Source organism: Marmota flaviventris, chromosome 2 (genome assembly GCF_047511675.1).
Source record: "Marmota flaviventris isolate mMarFla1 chromosome 2, mMarFla1.hap1, whole genome shotgun sequence".
Classification (NCBI taxonomy): Eukaryota; Metazoa; Chordata; class Mammalia; order Rodentia; family Sciuridae; genus Marmota; species Marmota flaviventris.
The window spans coordinates 74245472-74260264 of NC_092499.1; the positions used below are offsets into that span (position 1 = coordinate 74245472).

At 35.8% G+C, this 14793-nt stretch overlaps 1 protein-coding gene across 1 annotated transcript in view; it reads right to left on the reverse strand.

Annotated features, from left to right (window-relative positions):
* The window catches only part of Psma3 (proteasome 20S subunit alpha 3), a 21653-nt gene extending 7041 nt beyond the window's left edge, over positions 1–14612 (reverse strand). The window contains exons 1-6 of the mRNA XM_027929744.2: positions 14501–14612; positions 11599–11681; positions 6323–6446; positions 3690–3791; positions 3538–3611; positions 117–189 (exon numbers count right to left, since the gene is read on the reverse strand). Coding sequence (XP_027785545.1) covers positions 117–189; positions 3538–3611; positions 3690–3791; positions 6323–6446; positions 11599–11681; positions 14501–14521 — 477 coding nt within the window. The 5' untranslated portion in view covers positions 14522–14612. The remainder of the gene's footprint in view (positions 1–116; positions 190–3537; positions 3612–3689; positions 3792–6322; positions 6447–11598; positions 11682–14500) is intronic.
* Between the last annotated feature and the right edge of the window lie 181 nt (positions 14613–14793).

Below are 14793 nucleotides of genomic sequence, written 5' to 3' on the forward strand. Positions count from 1 at the left end.
CTGCCTCATATGCATAGGTTATTGTTAATGATAAAAAAGAAAACATTCCTTGAATGAGTTTTAAAGAAACTAAGGAAATACTACAATAGAATTTTAAATGATTCAAGATTACTCACATATGAAACACCTGATGGGTCAATCATGTAGAGCTGTGCACCATCATTCACACTGTAAGATCCTAACATGAAACTGCATTTAAAAAATCATTTTAAAAAGTTATTCTTAATACCATAAAAATAATTTTTAAAAACTTGCAGTGATGTAAGTACAATTATAATTAGTAAAATCTAGTACATACTAGAGATTCTCATGTGGGTTTTTAAATTTGTATTAAACTTTCCGATGAAACTATCTTGGCAAGACGGTAGAAAAAAGTAATTATCAGTGAAAAATAGAACTACGGAGAAGGTCTGAGAAAGCATCAACACTCAAAAGCCATGGGAATAAAATTCCTGACTGAAAGTCAACTTTTCAATGCAACTTTTTCCATCTTTCATTCCCCAATATTTCTCCACTTTTCTGCAATAATTAGAAATGGCTCAGTTTTATATGCTCAACAAACTGAAATTAGGCTATTAAATGATCATATGAATTACTGATTTTCTGACATTGTGATGTATTTGCTTTATGTATTTGCTTTTATGTCTTACAAGTCTTAGAGGTTACTAATCTCATCTTACCTCTTACATTACATGCAGTTAATCTTTAACAGCAAACTATCCAGTTCTCACCCTTTCCATCATTTCCTTCCATCCTCTACACTACTATGACTTATCTTTCAGAATATATATCCAATTGTCATTATTTTAAAACCCATCAACATTTCCTTCATTAGAACTCCTTGCCATGGAGCACAACTTCTGTAGGACTGGACCTTCCAGCATCTGCTGTATCATCTCTAAAACCTTCTCTTAATCTGAAATGACCATGTAGTTTTATACTTTCATACCAATTCCTTTACATCAAATACTCTTCTCCCATTCCCCCTATTTCTCATACCCCTTTTTTTGCCACCTCTCCAGAAATAGGCATTTGTTTCCCCACTACACCTAATACATATTTAAGGCCACTTTACCTGTAAGGTGTTTCATCTGTGTCCCTACTTCCATGACTGACTCCTACCATCCTCCCCCCAACAAAAAGAAAGAAGTGTTTCTAATTCAGCTACTGTTCTGAAAAGAAAAGGAAGAAGAGAGAATACATGTGTGCAAGATACATATTCTTACTCCCTTAAAAACCTCAGAAAAGGCTGGGCACAATGGTGCACGCCTGTAATCCCAGCGGCTCGGGATGCTGAGGCAAGAAAATTTTGAGTTCAAAGCCAGCCTCAGCAAGAACGAGGCACTAAGCAACTCAGTGAGACCCTGTCTCTAAATAAAATACAAAATAGGGATGGGGATGGGGCTCAGTGGTCTAGTGGCCCCGAGTTCAATCCCCAGTACCCACCCACCACCCCAAAAAAACATAGAAAAGTAACTGATGAACTAAGAGCTCAGTTGAAAGATTAAAAATGAAAAGTATTTTATACAAAGTATTTCAGAGTAATTCAAGTGAGAATTAACCAGTGTTAACAAGTTACCCACCATGTCTAACCTATTGCCAGTGGAACAAAAGTCTCTAATTTGTCTTCCTAAGTAATTTAAACATGGATGCTTATGAACAACTCAATGGTAGGATTATAGCTAAGCACTAAGATCTCAATGTTTTATTTTGATCAAGCATGACTGACTTTTAACAAAAATGTTATTAACTGTTCTTTCATTTCAGGAAAATGTAGTTTACTAGATGACAACCATATCTGAATATTTACACATATTCCAGATCATGGCAATAGAATCCCCACTTTGCTCAAAAGTAAACATACTAGCACTTTACCTTAACAGAAATAGACACTGTGCCTAATAAAAATTATAAAACATAACTTGTATGGATTCATTACAGACTGTAAACTCCATTTAAAAGCATTTTATCTAAGTGTTTAAAGTATATCTGATAGACATTAATGAGAAAACCAAAGTATAATTAGCTATCCAGTGTCAACGTGGAATATATTTAAAATCACTATACAATTTCTGCGAATATAAAAGCCTTAGCACCAGAGCATTTATTATATAATCAGTTATAATTATGAGTTTATTATTATGACCTCAAATCTCCTGATTCCTTTCATTATTCAAATAGTTTTTATGTATACTTTTAATATCAGCCCTAATATTTTTTGGTAACAATTTATAATCTGAAATGTATAAAAGGCCAACCTGCAGAAAATTAATATCTTAGTACAGATCTGACTTTTTTTTAAAATTATTATTGGTTGTTCAAAACATTACAAAGCTCTTGATATATCATATTTCATACATTTGATTCAAGTGGGTTATGAACTCCCATTTTTACCCCATATACAGATTGCAGAATCACATCGGTTACACATCCACGTTTTTACATAGTGCCATACTAGTAACTGTTGTATTCTGCTGCCTTTCCTATCCTCTACTATCCCCCCTCCCCTCCCCTCCCCTCCCCCCTCCCCCCCTCCCATCTTCTCTCTCTACCCCATCTACTGTAATTCATTTCTTTTTTTTTTTTTCAGTTTTTGGCGGACACAACATCTTTGTTTGTATGTGGTGCTGAGGATTGAACCCGGGCCGCACGCACGCCAGGCGAGCGCGCTACCGCTTGAGCCACGTCCCCAGCCCTGTAATTCATTTCTCTCCCTTGTTTTTTTTTCCCCCTTTCCCCTCACTTCCTCTTATATGTAATTTTGTATAACAATGAGGGTCTCCTTCCATTTTTCCATGCAATTTCCCTTCTCTCTCCCTTTCCCTCCCACCTCTCGTCCCTGTTTAATGTTAATCTTTTCTCATGCTCTTTCTCCCTGCTCTGTTCTTAGTTGCTCTCCTTATATCAAAGAAGACATTTGGCATTTGTTTTTTAGGGATTGGCTAGCTTCACTTAGCATAATCTGCTCTAATGCCATCCATTTCCCTGCAAATGCCAGGATTTTGTCATTTTTTAGTGCTGAGTAATACTCCATTGTGTATAAATGCCACATTTTTTTTATCCATTCATCTATTGAAGGGCATCTAGGTTGGTTCCAGTCTAGCTATTGTGAATTGTGCTGCTATGAACATCGATGTAGCAGTATCCCTATAGTATGCTCTTTTAAGGTCTTCAGGGAATAGTCCGAGAAGGGGAAAGTTTTTTCTCAGCAAGAGAAACAATGAGAAGTAAATAGGGAGACTACATCCTGGGAACAAATTTTTACTCCTCACACTTCAGATAGAACCCTAAAATCCAGAGTATACAAAGAACTCAAAAAATTAAACAATAAGAAAACAAATAACCCAATCAACAAATGGGCCAAGGACCTGAACAGACACTTCTCAGAGAAGGACATACAATCAATCAACAAGTACATGAAAAAATGCTCACCATCTCTAGCAGTCAGAGAAATGCAAATCAAAACCACCCTAAGATACCATCTCACTTCAGTAAGATTGGCAGATCTGATTTTTGATAATCTCACAAATTTCATACCTGCAGCCAAAAGGTCTAACAGCGCTGTAGAGTGTGTAAGCATGTACATACATAGCCACTCTGTCTGCAAGATGCTGAGGAGGAAAAAAGAAAACCTTATTAATACATTTCTTTTACTGTTCAAAAGGTTCCTCAATATGTTACCAACTTACTTTTAGTGGAATGTTGTAGCCGAAATTAGATCTAAAGTTGGAAGCCTCTTCTCTTGCTATGTCTGCTAAAGAACGAGCATCTGCCAACAAACCTGCTACAGCCTGAGGGGAAACAAAGTACCAATTTAATAAACACATTCCTATCACAAATAAAAAAGTACAGTTATTTACAGGTTTATATAATAGTGTTTTAACAAGCATCATTTCAAATAAATTTGGGCTTTAGATCTTTATGGGGCACTTTGATGCTTGGAATTACATTTGGAATTTTTTTTTTTTTTTAAAGAGAGAATTTTTAATATTTATTTTTTTAGTTTTCGGTGGACACAACATTTTTATTTGTATGTGGTGCTGAGGATTGAACCCGGGCCGCATGCATGCCAGGTGAGCACGCTACTGCTTGAGCCACATCCCCAGTCCTACATTTGGAAATTTACTAAGTATAACTTCAAGTTGCTATGAAAAAAGTACTATGAAAAATCAATAAGGACCATGAAATGAGGGTGGTAGCATCCAATATGATTCCAAACTATACACAGTTGTTTAGTTTTGGTTATTTATTTGGTATTGCAGAATGAACCCAGTGGTGCTTTAAGACTGAATTAGCATTTTTCTTTTTTTTTTTTGTTAATATTTCTTTTTAGTTGTAGAGGGACACACAATATCTTTGTTTATTAATTTATTTTTTATATGGTGCTGAGGATAGAACCAGTGCCCCACACATGCTAGGCAAGCACTCTGCCACTGAGCTTTGGTCCCAGCCCCTGAATTAGCCTTTTTTATTTTTTTGTTTTTGAGACAGGATCTTCTTACTAAGTTACTTAAGGCCTCCATAAATTGCTGAGGCTGGTCTTAAACATTCAATCTTCTCCTCTGGCCTGCCCAGTCACTGGAATTACATGCATTTGCCACCATACCCAGTGAAATGTATTTTTTTCAAAATAAAATAAAAATCATATTTTCTTAAAAATATCTTCTTTGCATTTTTTCCCCACTAACAACTACTATGTTTTTAGGACATATACTAAGTTGTTTGGACTTAAATATTACTTTTTAGCTAGTGAAGCCAGGGAAAACAAATCACTCATACATTTAAAGTGCCATCAACCAACAAAGTTTGGAAACTGCTAGATTAGATTCACAGAATTGAAAAGTGACATCAGGATCTTTAACATCCTTTTGTTTTACTGGACCTAATAAATTGGTAAATTCCTAACATATTGAGCACTTATTACAAAACAGTAGTACTTTGCAGAGGAGGAAATAAGTATTTAGAATGACTTCTCCAAGGTTATCACATTTTATTATAGTTCAATCAGTTATTTCAAAAATTTCATCATTTAAAAAATCTTCTGTTGCTTTGAAGAAAACTTACTATGAAGTCTAATACTCTCAAATTACTTTGAAGAAGACCTCTTTTGTCTAACCTCCTTCACGGTCCAAATTTTTGCCAATTTTCTTTTATAAAAAATGCTGTTAGCTTCCTAGCTTCACCTAACAAATGGGACAAATTTAAAATTTTTTCTACCACCAAAGTTTTCCCCAAAAAATATACTTGAACTTTTTCTACTAAGTAAAAGAATACATAATGCACATCCTACCAGCTAAGGTATAATCTGACAAATTTTATCAGAACACTTCAGTTTCACTGACAATAATAAATCTGTTCAGAAGAGAAACAGCATTCAGAAAAACATCATCTTTGAAGAAGAAAAAAAAATTAGCCTTATGTTTACTGGTTTTATTTTGCCAAACCTTTTGTGTGTGTGCATACTCAACACTACATCTCAATTCAGGAATACCAAAGTTATCAGCAAAAGAAATGAGTTTTATAATGTGTCACTGCAGAATAGGCTCTGGAATAATAGACCCAAATTTGAATCGCAATTTTTCTCTACAAGCAGCACATTTGTTTCCTCATCTGTATACCTTAGCTCGATTGTCGAGACTGAGAGCATTTATGTATCTAACACACATGTATTCTCTCTTCTTCCTTTTCTTTTCAGAACAGTAGCTGAATTAGAAACACTTCTTTCTTTTTGTTGGGGGGAGAGTGATAGTTCTTACTGGAAATAGTCTGACATGTAACTAGGATGACATCAATACATACTGATAGTATATTTATGGCTTGGCTTGAACTTGTGCACTGCAGTACTTCAGACGGCTTAGATACCAGCTGTAGGTAGTAACTTACAGTGATGCCCATGAAGCCATTAAAAAGGATGTGTTCACTCGTCTTTTTTTAAACATCTTTTCCTAGTGCTCCACCTTCCTATTTTCTCTGACATCAACTTTATTGTGACACTGATTTCCATAAGGGATACAAAAAACTAAACACTCTTTGCCTCTCAGCATGTACCATCTCCTGGTGATCAGGGCTGCCAAGATTTATTTCTATACATACTCCCCCCATTTTCTCCTCCTTAAGACAACTTGGTTTTTCACATTTGTTACTAAGGTTATGAGAATCTACCTTTTAGACAGTAAAAGGTAACTCAATGATTATTTTTGTGGCTACTCACTGATCTACTTCTGACTCAATGTTCCTAAAATCACATTTTATTATAGTTCAATCAGTTATTTCAAAAGAAATTGGACACAACAAAGAGGAACAGTTTAAAAGGTGACCTTACCATTCCAACATGCCGATCAACATTAAAAAGTCGTTTATTGGAACCTTCTTCATAAAGTTTAGACAGCACTAATTTTTCTACTCCAAAGACAACACCATCTTTACATCTGATCCCAATAGCTGTACTGAAACAAAAAGAAAGTCAATTTTTTAAAACTAAAAACAGAATAAACAATAATTTTTTAAGAAATCACAAAACTAGGTAAAACATTTAAAAAGTAGCAAGGGAAAGCAAACTAAACTATGATAAATTACATTTATATTAATGAATATCATGTGAAGCCCCCCAAAATCTAAAATATCAGTTGACAAAAATATTAATATATAATTTTAAAAGTGCTAACAATACGTATAATATGGCACAATGTATGTATAACATGATAGACATGTTATAAATTACTTTTCTATGAATAGTATATGCCGAAAAGATAAAGTGAATAATCTGGGTGGAAGGATTATGGGTTTTGGGTTTTGTTTTTTCAGTGCAAGGGATCAAACCAAGGATCTAGCATATGCTAGCCAAATGCTCTACCACTGAGCTATATCCCCAGTTCATGATTTATTTTTCTTCTTCCTTTGGCTCATCTGTTTATTCCAATTTTTCTGCAGTCAACATGTACTATTTCTAGTAAGTATTGAAAAAAATAAAACTTACATGCTACAAATGTTTAAGATAAAAAGATCTTAACTTCAAGTAAAAGGTGGAGAAATCATGATGCTGTTGGAAAATTAAAATGTTAATTATTTTATTTATTTTTTTGGTACCAGGGATTGAACTCAGAGGCACTCAACCACTGGGCCACATCCCCAATCTATTTTTGTATTTTATTTAGAGACAGGATCTCATTGAGTTGCTTAGTGCCTCGCCCTTGCTGAGGATGGATTTGAACTCATGATCCTCCTGTCTTAGCCTCATGAGCTGCTGGGATTACAGGTGTGCCCCACATGCCCAGCTAAAATGTTAACTATTTTATTTTTATCCTTTTTAATAAAGGTAATTCTGATCAGGAAACCTAACTGGACAAATTAAAAACACTTGATTTTATAGTTTTTTTGTAAAATTATCTCAATTCCTCTATTTCCGATAATTGCATCACCAAGTTTTAATCCTTATGTTTTCATTTTTTATCCTTTATTCCCATATTGAGCTATTATTGACTTTTTTTCCTTCAAAATTTCTCACATGTCCACTCCTTTCTTACTAGCACTAGAATCCTTATAATTTCAGGCCTAGATTACAACATCTTTTCCACTTCTTCAATTCATTTTATGTAACATGAGCAGCCTAATATCTAGTCCTATTTTATTGTCATTATCATAATCTTAAAAAGTGGCCCATAACCTAAAAAGTGAGGAAACCTGTCAGTTACAGGTCTCTCAAAATCTGATCAAATTTCCAGGCATGGTGGTACATGCCTGTGATCCCAGCAACTTGGGAAACTGAGGCAGGCGGATCACTCGGTTCCAGGCCAGCCTCAGCAATTTAATCTCCAATAAAACATACAAACACACACACACACACACACCATGATAAAATCATGGTGTTTCTTCCCAGGGGGAAAAAATTATCTAAGAATTCAGCTCTTCCCCCCGCCCCCCAACATTTTTAGATGCCTTCAATGCCCCCTATCAGGTTGAAAGTCCTTTCCAAGCTTCCTAGATAAAAATCCAGAGAATCTAGCAAAGTCAACTGGGCTTAATTTCCTGTTAAGAATCTTATTAACCTCACTGCCATGCCTCCAACACTGTCATGCCTCCAACACCTATACTGAAATTAACCTCACCATCATCCCTAATATTCACTTCTGCCTCAATCAAGTTATTCTGGGAGCTAGGGTGCACTTCCTCTTAAATAACTGCATATTTAAATAAATTTCCACAGACATATGCAATACTTGAACTTAAGCCAATTCTTTTTTCCTCACTGTTGAGAATCTAAAGCAATTTTTATTCTAAATCAAAAGTTCTCGAAATGTAGTTTGGAAACTTTCTGAGAATCTCTGAGAAACTTTTAGAGATAATATCCATGAAGCCAAAGACCTCATTTATACCTATCCACTGTGTGGGCATTTTCACTGATAACACAGAGCAGTGGTGGGTAAGGCTGCTGGCATTTTAACATGAATCAATGCAGTGACCACAAACAATAAGTATAAACTACTTAGAAATGTATCCTCTGTTCTGCTATCACATATTTAAAAAGTTGCTTTTAGTTAAGAATGTCCTTAATGAAGGAACACTTAATTTAATCTGAATCCTTGAGTTCATCACCATCACCACCACCCCACCAGCAAAAACCACTGAGCCACAGACCTTTTTTGTTTTTTATTTTGAGACAACCCCAGTTCCTCCTGCCTCAGCCTCCCAAGTAGCTGAGATTACAGGTATGAGCCACCCAGCAAGTATCTGTCTTTTTAATATTCTACTAATGAAACTGGAGGCAAAGTGCTGTTAAAGACAAAAATATGGGCACCTCAAGACAAAAAGCACTAGTACACAAGTTGGTTTGGTTTTGTTCTTTTGAGTTGTGAATTTTCTTATAGGATTAAATGTCTGACCCAGGACTATTCACACAGAAGGTGATGTACCCAGGGGTTATTCATTTTACAGAACTAATGACAGATAAACTATGGTTATTTACATTTAGTTATATGGCAGACAGTTTCCCTAAAATAAATAACATGAAACTGTTACTTCAAGGGAAACTGACAGAATTTCTTATCAATGATAAAAATTGAATTTTCAAGCAAAAACTGAAATTTTAGAAAACTTATATTCACCATTATAAAAATTCTTGTCTGCTTCCCAATATTTACAAACTTTCAAGTTGACACTGGTGGTGGTGATATTAACAAATGTGATGTTTTGATAGTTTGTATAATTTGGGACATCTGTTGTAACTCTATGAACTGTATTTTCCAAATGACCAAGCCAGGATGGTACAAAGTCATGCATGACAGTCCACTGCATTTTAGGGTAACAAAGTAGGAGTTTATTGTTTCTAGACTTCATAATTACCATCAGTTCTGGTGTAGTATTAAAGAATTATGTCCATAATTATCTGAAAAGTCTATTAAGATACTCCCCATTTTCCCAATCTGGGTGAAGCCTGATTTGCTTCATGTGCTTCAATAAGACATAATAGGTAGAACAAAGATATGAGAATCTAATTAAACTTTTAAACTAAGACTGATATTTGCAAACCTGTAGAATAATGCCTTTTTTCTCACTGATTTTTGTATTTTGAAACAAGTTATTTTTTCATTTATTGTTATTATTCTTAATATGCAATTGTGCAGATGTAGCACTTAAAAATTTTCCAACTGTGTTACATATATTTCGTTGTTATGGGAAGGTTATGTACTCTAGGTAGACATCTTACATCCCAATTTTACAGAGAAAAAAGGCAACATTCAGGGTCTAGGGATGTGGCTCAATGTACTGTAGTATGCAGAGAATGCCTGAGGCCCTGGGTTTGATCCTCAGCAAAAAAAAAAATAATAAAAAGTTACATTCATAGAACCAGAGAAATCCCATATTCAAGAAAAAGAAAAAGGAAACAAAATGTCATGCCTTTTTAGGTTTCAGTTCCTAAAAATGTCATGCCTTTTTAGGTTTCAGTTCCTAAAAATATTTTTATTTACTTAATATATTTATTTACTCCTATTTTCTTAAATATAACTGTTATAAATATTTAGAGGTATTTTACAGAAAACGAATTCCTAAGATATACAATTCCTCACAGCTAAGCCTCAATTTTCAGGGCTATATAGATGGTTTCAAGATACATTCCTAATTTTTCTCTTAGTCAAGACTTAACTTTGTTTTTACACCAGTGAAAATACAAGAATACAGGGCTGGGGTTGTGGCTCAGTGGTAGAGTGCTTGCCTCACGTGTGTGAGGCACTGGGTTCGATTTTCAGCACCACGTATAAATAAATGAATAAAATAAAGGTCCATCAACAACTGAAAAAAATACTAAAAAAAAAGAAGAAAATACAAGAAAACAAAGGAGGATGTTTTTCTGTAACTTGGCTAAGTCTCTCCAGCTCCTTGTTCCAAGAACCCAAATTCCTTTGTCAGCCAGAAGAAAATGTCATTTTTTTTTTTTTTTTTTTTTGGACACAGAATCTCACTATATTACCCAGGTTAGCTTCAAACCCCAGAGCTCAATTGATTCTCCTGCCTCACCTTTTCATGTACCTGGGAATACAGATACATGCCACCATATCCACCAACTTTTTTTTAAAATCTGAATTCTAGACAGGTACAATGGCACATGCCTATAATCCCAGCGTCTTGGAAGGTTGAGGTAGGAGGATCACTAGTTCAAAGCTAGCCTCAGAAACTCAGAAAACAAAAACGGCTGGGAATATTGCTTCCTGGTAAAGCATCCCTGTGTTCAATCTTCAGTGCCAAAAAAGTTTGAATTCTATCAGGCTTTGTAAAGAATGACAAATATACTTCAGTCTAAAATTCTTAGTTTTTTTTTTTTATTATACTATCAGATACCAATAGCTTGTAGTACCGATAATATCTCTAATAATACATTTAAACACAAAATTCAGCACATTTATTACAAATACCAGGAGGAGTTAAGATTTAATTTTTGCTCAAAAATTTTAAAAATATTTCATAAACCTTTTGAAATTCATGTTCCTTCATTCTACCACTCAAAAGATGGCACATAAAATGAACATTTGCTCATTAAGTACTAAGGGTTTCCCATGTGTCAACATATGCAAAAACAAGTAACTACTCAAAACAATAAAAGACATAATAAAGTAACAGTACCCAACAGGAAAAGATCTTCGCAAATCCCCACCTTTTGGAGAGAAGCAGTAGAAACGGAAATTGGTGGGGGGGTGGGGGTGAGGGAGACTGCTGAGACAAACGTGAATAACTGCATATAGGACTTTAAAACACGAAATGCATGAGAAATTTAAAAAATAGGACAACAGATCAGAAACCTAATGGTCAAGAAAAACAATGATATCAATCAAGAATTTAAAAAAGGAAAATGGGCTGGAAAAGATAATAAATGTAGATTTATACACTATATTTGAGACATGGATATCTAAGGAGAATCAACTGGAAGTATAGAGTCGGTGCTCATGGAAAAGATCTGGACAAGAAATTGTAAATGGATAATAAATTATTTTATGGAATATACTTTTATCTGCCACAGTACATAACAGCCTAATTACAAAACATTAAAAATTAAAATATTTACACCTGGTTAAAACACATTTACTTCAAGTGAAACAAGTTTCTTACCTACTATTTTCTACAGCCTTCATAGCATATTCAACTTGAAAAACTCTTCCATCAGGAGAGAATGTAGAAGCTGACAGGTCATACTAGGGGAAAAAGCAACAACAAGCTTATAATGACTTACCTTTAACAGTAACAACCATACAACTTTTTGTTTTTCTAAACATTAAACTGCTTAACCAGCAGAACTCTGTTACATCCCATCAGAAACTCTGCTTTGATGAAGGGGAAGCCTGTCAAAACAGCAATAGTGGCTAATTTACACAGCTTAAATTTCTACTACTGAAAAGTAAAGGATGCAAGTCCTTAGAAGAGGTCAGAACTTCTTTCACAGAAAACTCATTTTTGAAAAACTTAATACTGGGCTGGAGTTGTGGCTCAGTGGCAGAGCACTTGCCTCGCACATATGAGGCACTGGTTCGATCCTCAGCACCACATTTTAAAAAAAAAAAAAAGAAAGAAAGAAAAACTTAATACTGTGTTACTGTGTTATGGTAGAAACAGCACTGAAGTCGTGTGTGTGTGTGTGTGTGTGTGTGTGTATGTATGTGTGTGTATTTTTTTTAAAGATGCTAAGGATGGAGCCCAGCAAGAACTCTATCACTCAGCTACATACACAATCCAGTCAGAGCATTTAAATTCATAGCTGTACCACTAAACTGAAGAACCTTGGTCAAATCAGGTAGCATTCATCAAATATTTAATAAGTATCAATTACATGTGAGTCATTACATGCAAATACAAAGATAATCTCTCATTCATAAAATCCTTATCTTTAGAATTGAACTAGACACAAACAATTAAGATGAAGAAAAAACAGTGAAGTGATAGAAGAAACTATACAGACTACTTCATCAGGGAAGGCCTTGCTGGGGCAGTTATACTTGAGTCAAATCTCAAAGACAAGGAAGTAGCCACTTATGGAGAAAACACAAAGAAATCTAGCCTAGCCAAGAAAAAGAAATACAGTTACTGCATCTTGATCACCACTAGCAGTGAAGAAATGAAAACACTATGCCAGTGAAGGAGAGATGAGCCAAACAATAATGGGTCTTCCAAGCTGGAGTATATATAGTTTATCCTTTATTATAAATGTAATGAGAAGTTCAAATAGGAAGGCAATATGATTTAGTGTTTAAAATGTCACTCTGACTTCATGTGGAAAATGAACTGTACAGGCAACAAGACTGAATGAAAAGACCAAGTATTCCAAAGATGATGACAGTGGCTTTGACAAGAGAATAGAGGCAAGGGAATACGTTTTTAGAGTTAAAACAAAAACCTTGCTAATGGAATGGCTCTGGGCTGAAAAAATAAAATAAAATAAAAATGAATCACATATTTCTTTTTCACTTGGATCATTCACTAAGGTAAGAATACAGGAGATGAAAAACGGCAAGAGGAGAAAATTTAGAGCTCTACTTTGGATAGGTAGTATGAAAATGACTATTAAACATCAACAAGACAGAAGTAGCAAAAAAGACAAATATTAGTAACTGGTGTTCTTCAGAAAAGTGAAGACAGGAGATAAATCTTCAATATTGATACTTTCTGAGTCTCAGAGATCATTAACTCTGCCACTGTCAATATTAAAATATATCAAATGATTATATTACCAATTATTTCTAAAAGATTTGCAGAATGAAACATTGTTAACTGAAGGTCATATTAATGTAGTTGCAAAACTGATTTTCTACAAGATGCATTACTAAGCATTAACTTACCCAAAAAAGTATGACATAACTGCAACATTCCTAACTCAATTGTTTAAAAAATTTCAAACATAAACACCTGTTGTCAAACTTGGAATACCGTATTTGGGCTAAATGCTAAGTATCAAAATCTTGTAAGCAGGAATAGATGCATTGATGAACCCATTATTCAATGTGTCTAACGCAAATAGCCAAGATAATTCTTATTTAAAAAAAAAAAAAAAAAACCTTTCTATATGGATAAGTATGAAAGTAGCAAGCAAAAGACCGCACATACACAACACATTTAAAAAGTGAAATAGGAAACTGAACAAATCCAGCTCCAAAATCTTCAAATTATTAAAAGTCAGAAGCAGGTGGCGCACGCCAGCTACTCTGGAGGCTAAGGCAGGAAGATCACAAGATCAAGACCAGACTGGGCAGTTTACTGAGACCCTTTAAAAATTTAAAAATTTTTACAGGGTGAGGGTGGCAGAGTGCTTGTCTACCATGCGCGAGGCCCTGGGTTCAATCCCGAGTACCACAAAAATAAAGGCAAAAGCAGTTAAGCCGATAATCACTGAAATGTTTACAGTACTAATGCCAATAAGGTGCTACTAAATAATGTGTACATGAAAGGCTGCGTCAAAGAAAAAACTGATTCATCAGACCCTTTTTCTTAGTAGTTCCGTCCCAAAAGGGTTTCCATGGACTCATACACTGAGTGTACTTGAACGGAAGACATAGAAGGCCTATGAGTCAGCAGCAGCCTAAGAATTGCAAAGGCGGTCCATAGACAGCATTAGTCTCAAACCATAGAATCCCAAGACGCAGTGTCTCGGCGGTTCTCCAAGGCCAATTGTTGCCTAAACCCTTCACACACTATTTCAGGGCCCGCGAGTTTCCACTTTCGGTTTCCCAAGCGGCTTAAGAAAGTGACTCAGCAATCCAAGGCCATTCCAAATCTTACTGCTGCTTGGCCAAGCTCGCTACAGCTAGGCTGATGGCTTCTAAGAGTCACCGACACCTGAGAAGCGGGCCTAGAACACAGGGATAAAAGACCGCCGGCCTCCAGGCGGCCACAAGCGGCCCACCCTACCCAAGGCAGTCCCAGCGCACCCCGGGTCTGAGACGTCCCCCCACGCAGTGTGCCCGAGTTCCCTTCAACGCCGATGCTTAGACTACAATAACCCACTGAGGGATAACAAACTCACCCCGGTGCCGATGGAGCTCATCGTGCTAAAACCACCGGGATGTGTAGAGCTTCCAGGCCCAAAGCACTTGCCCTATAAGCTCCGCACCGCGCAGACTAGTAACAAGCTCTCCCATTGGCTGCAATTTCAACCAATAGCCTTTTTCTCTGCCGCTGGTTCCGCGGCCTAAAGGACTGTGGGAAAAGGAGAGGTGAGAGTAGGGAGCGGCGCCCCTGGGTGGACCAATAGACTTGGGGTTTGGTGGTTAGGGGAAGGTAGGGTTTTTTTCCTTCAGTTGCAGTGCCTTGAGACAC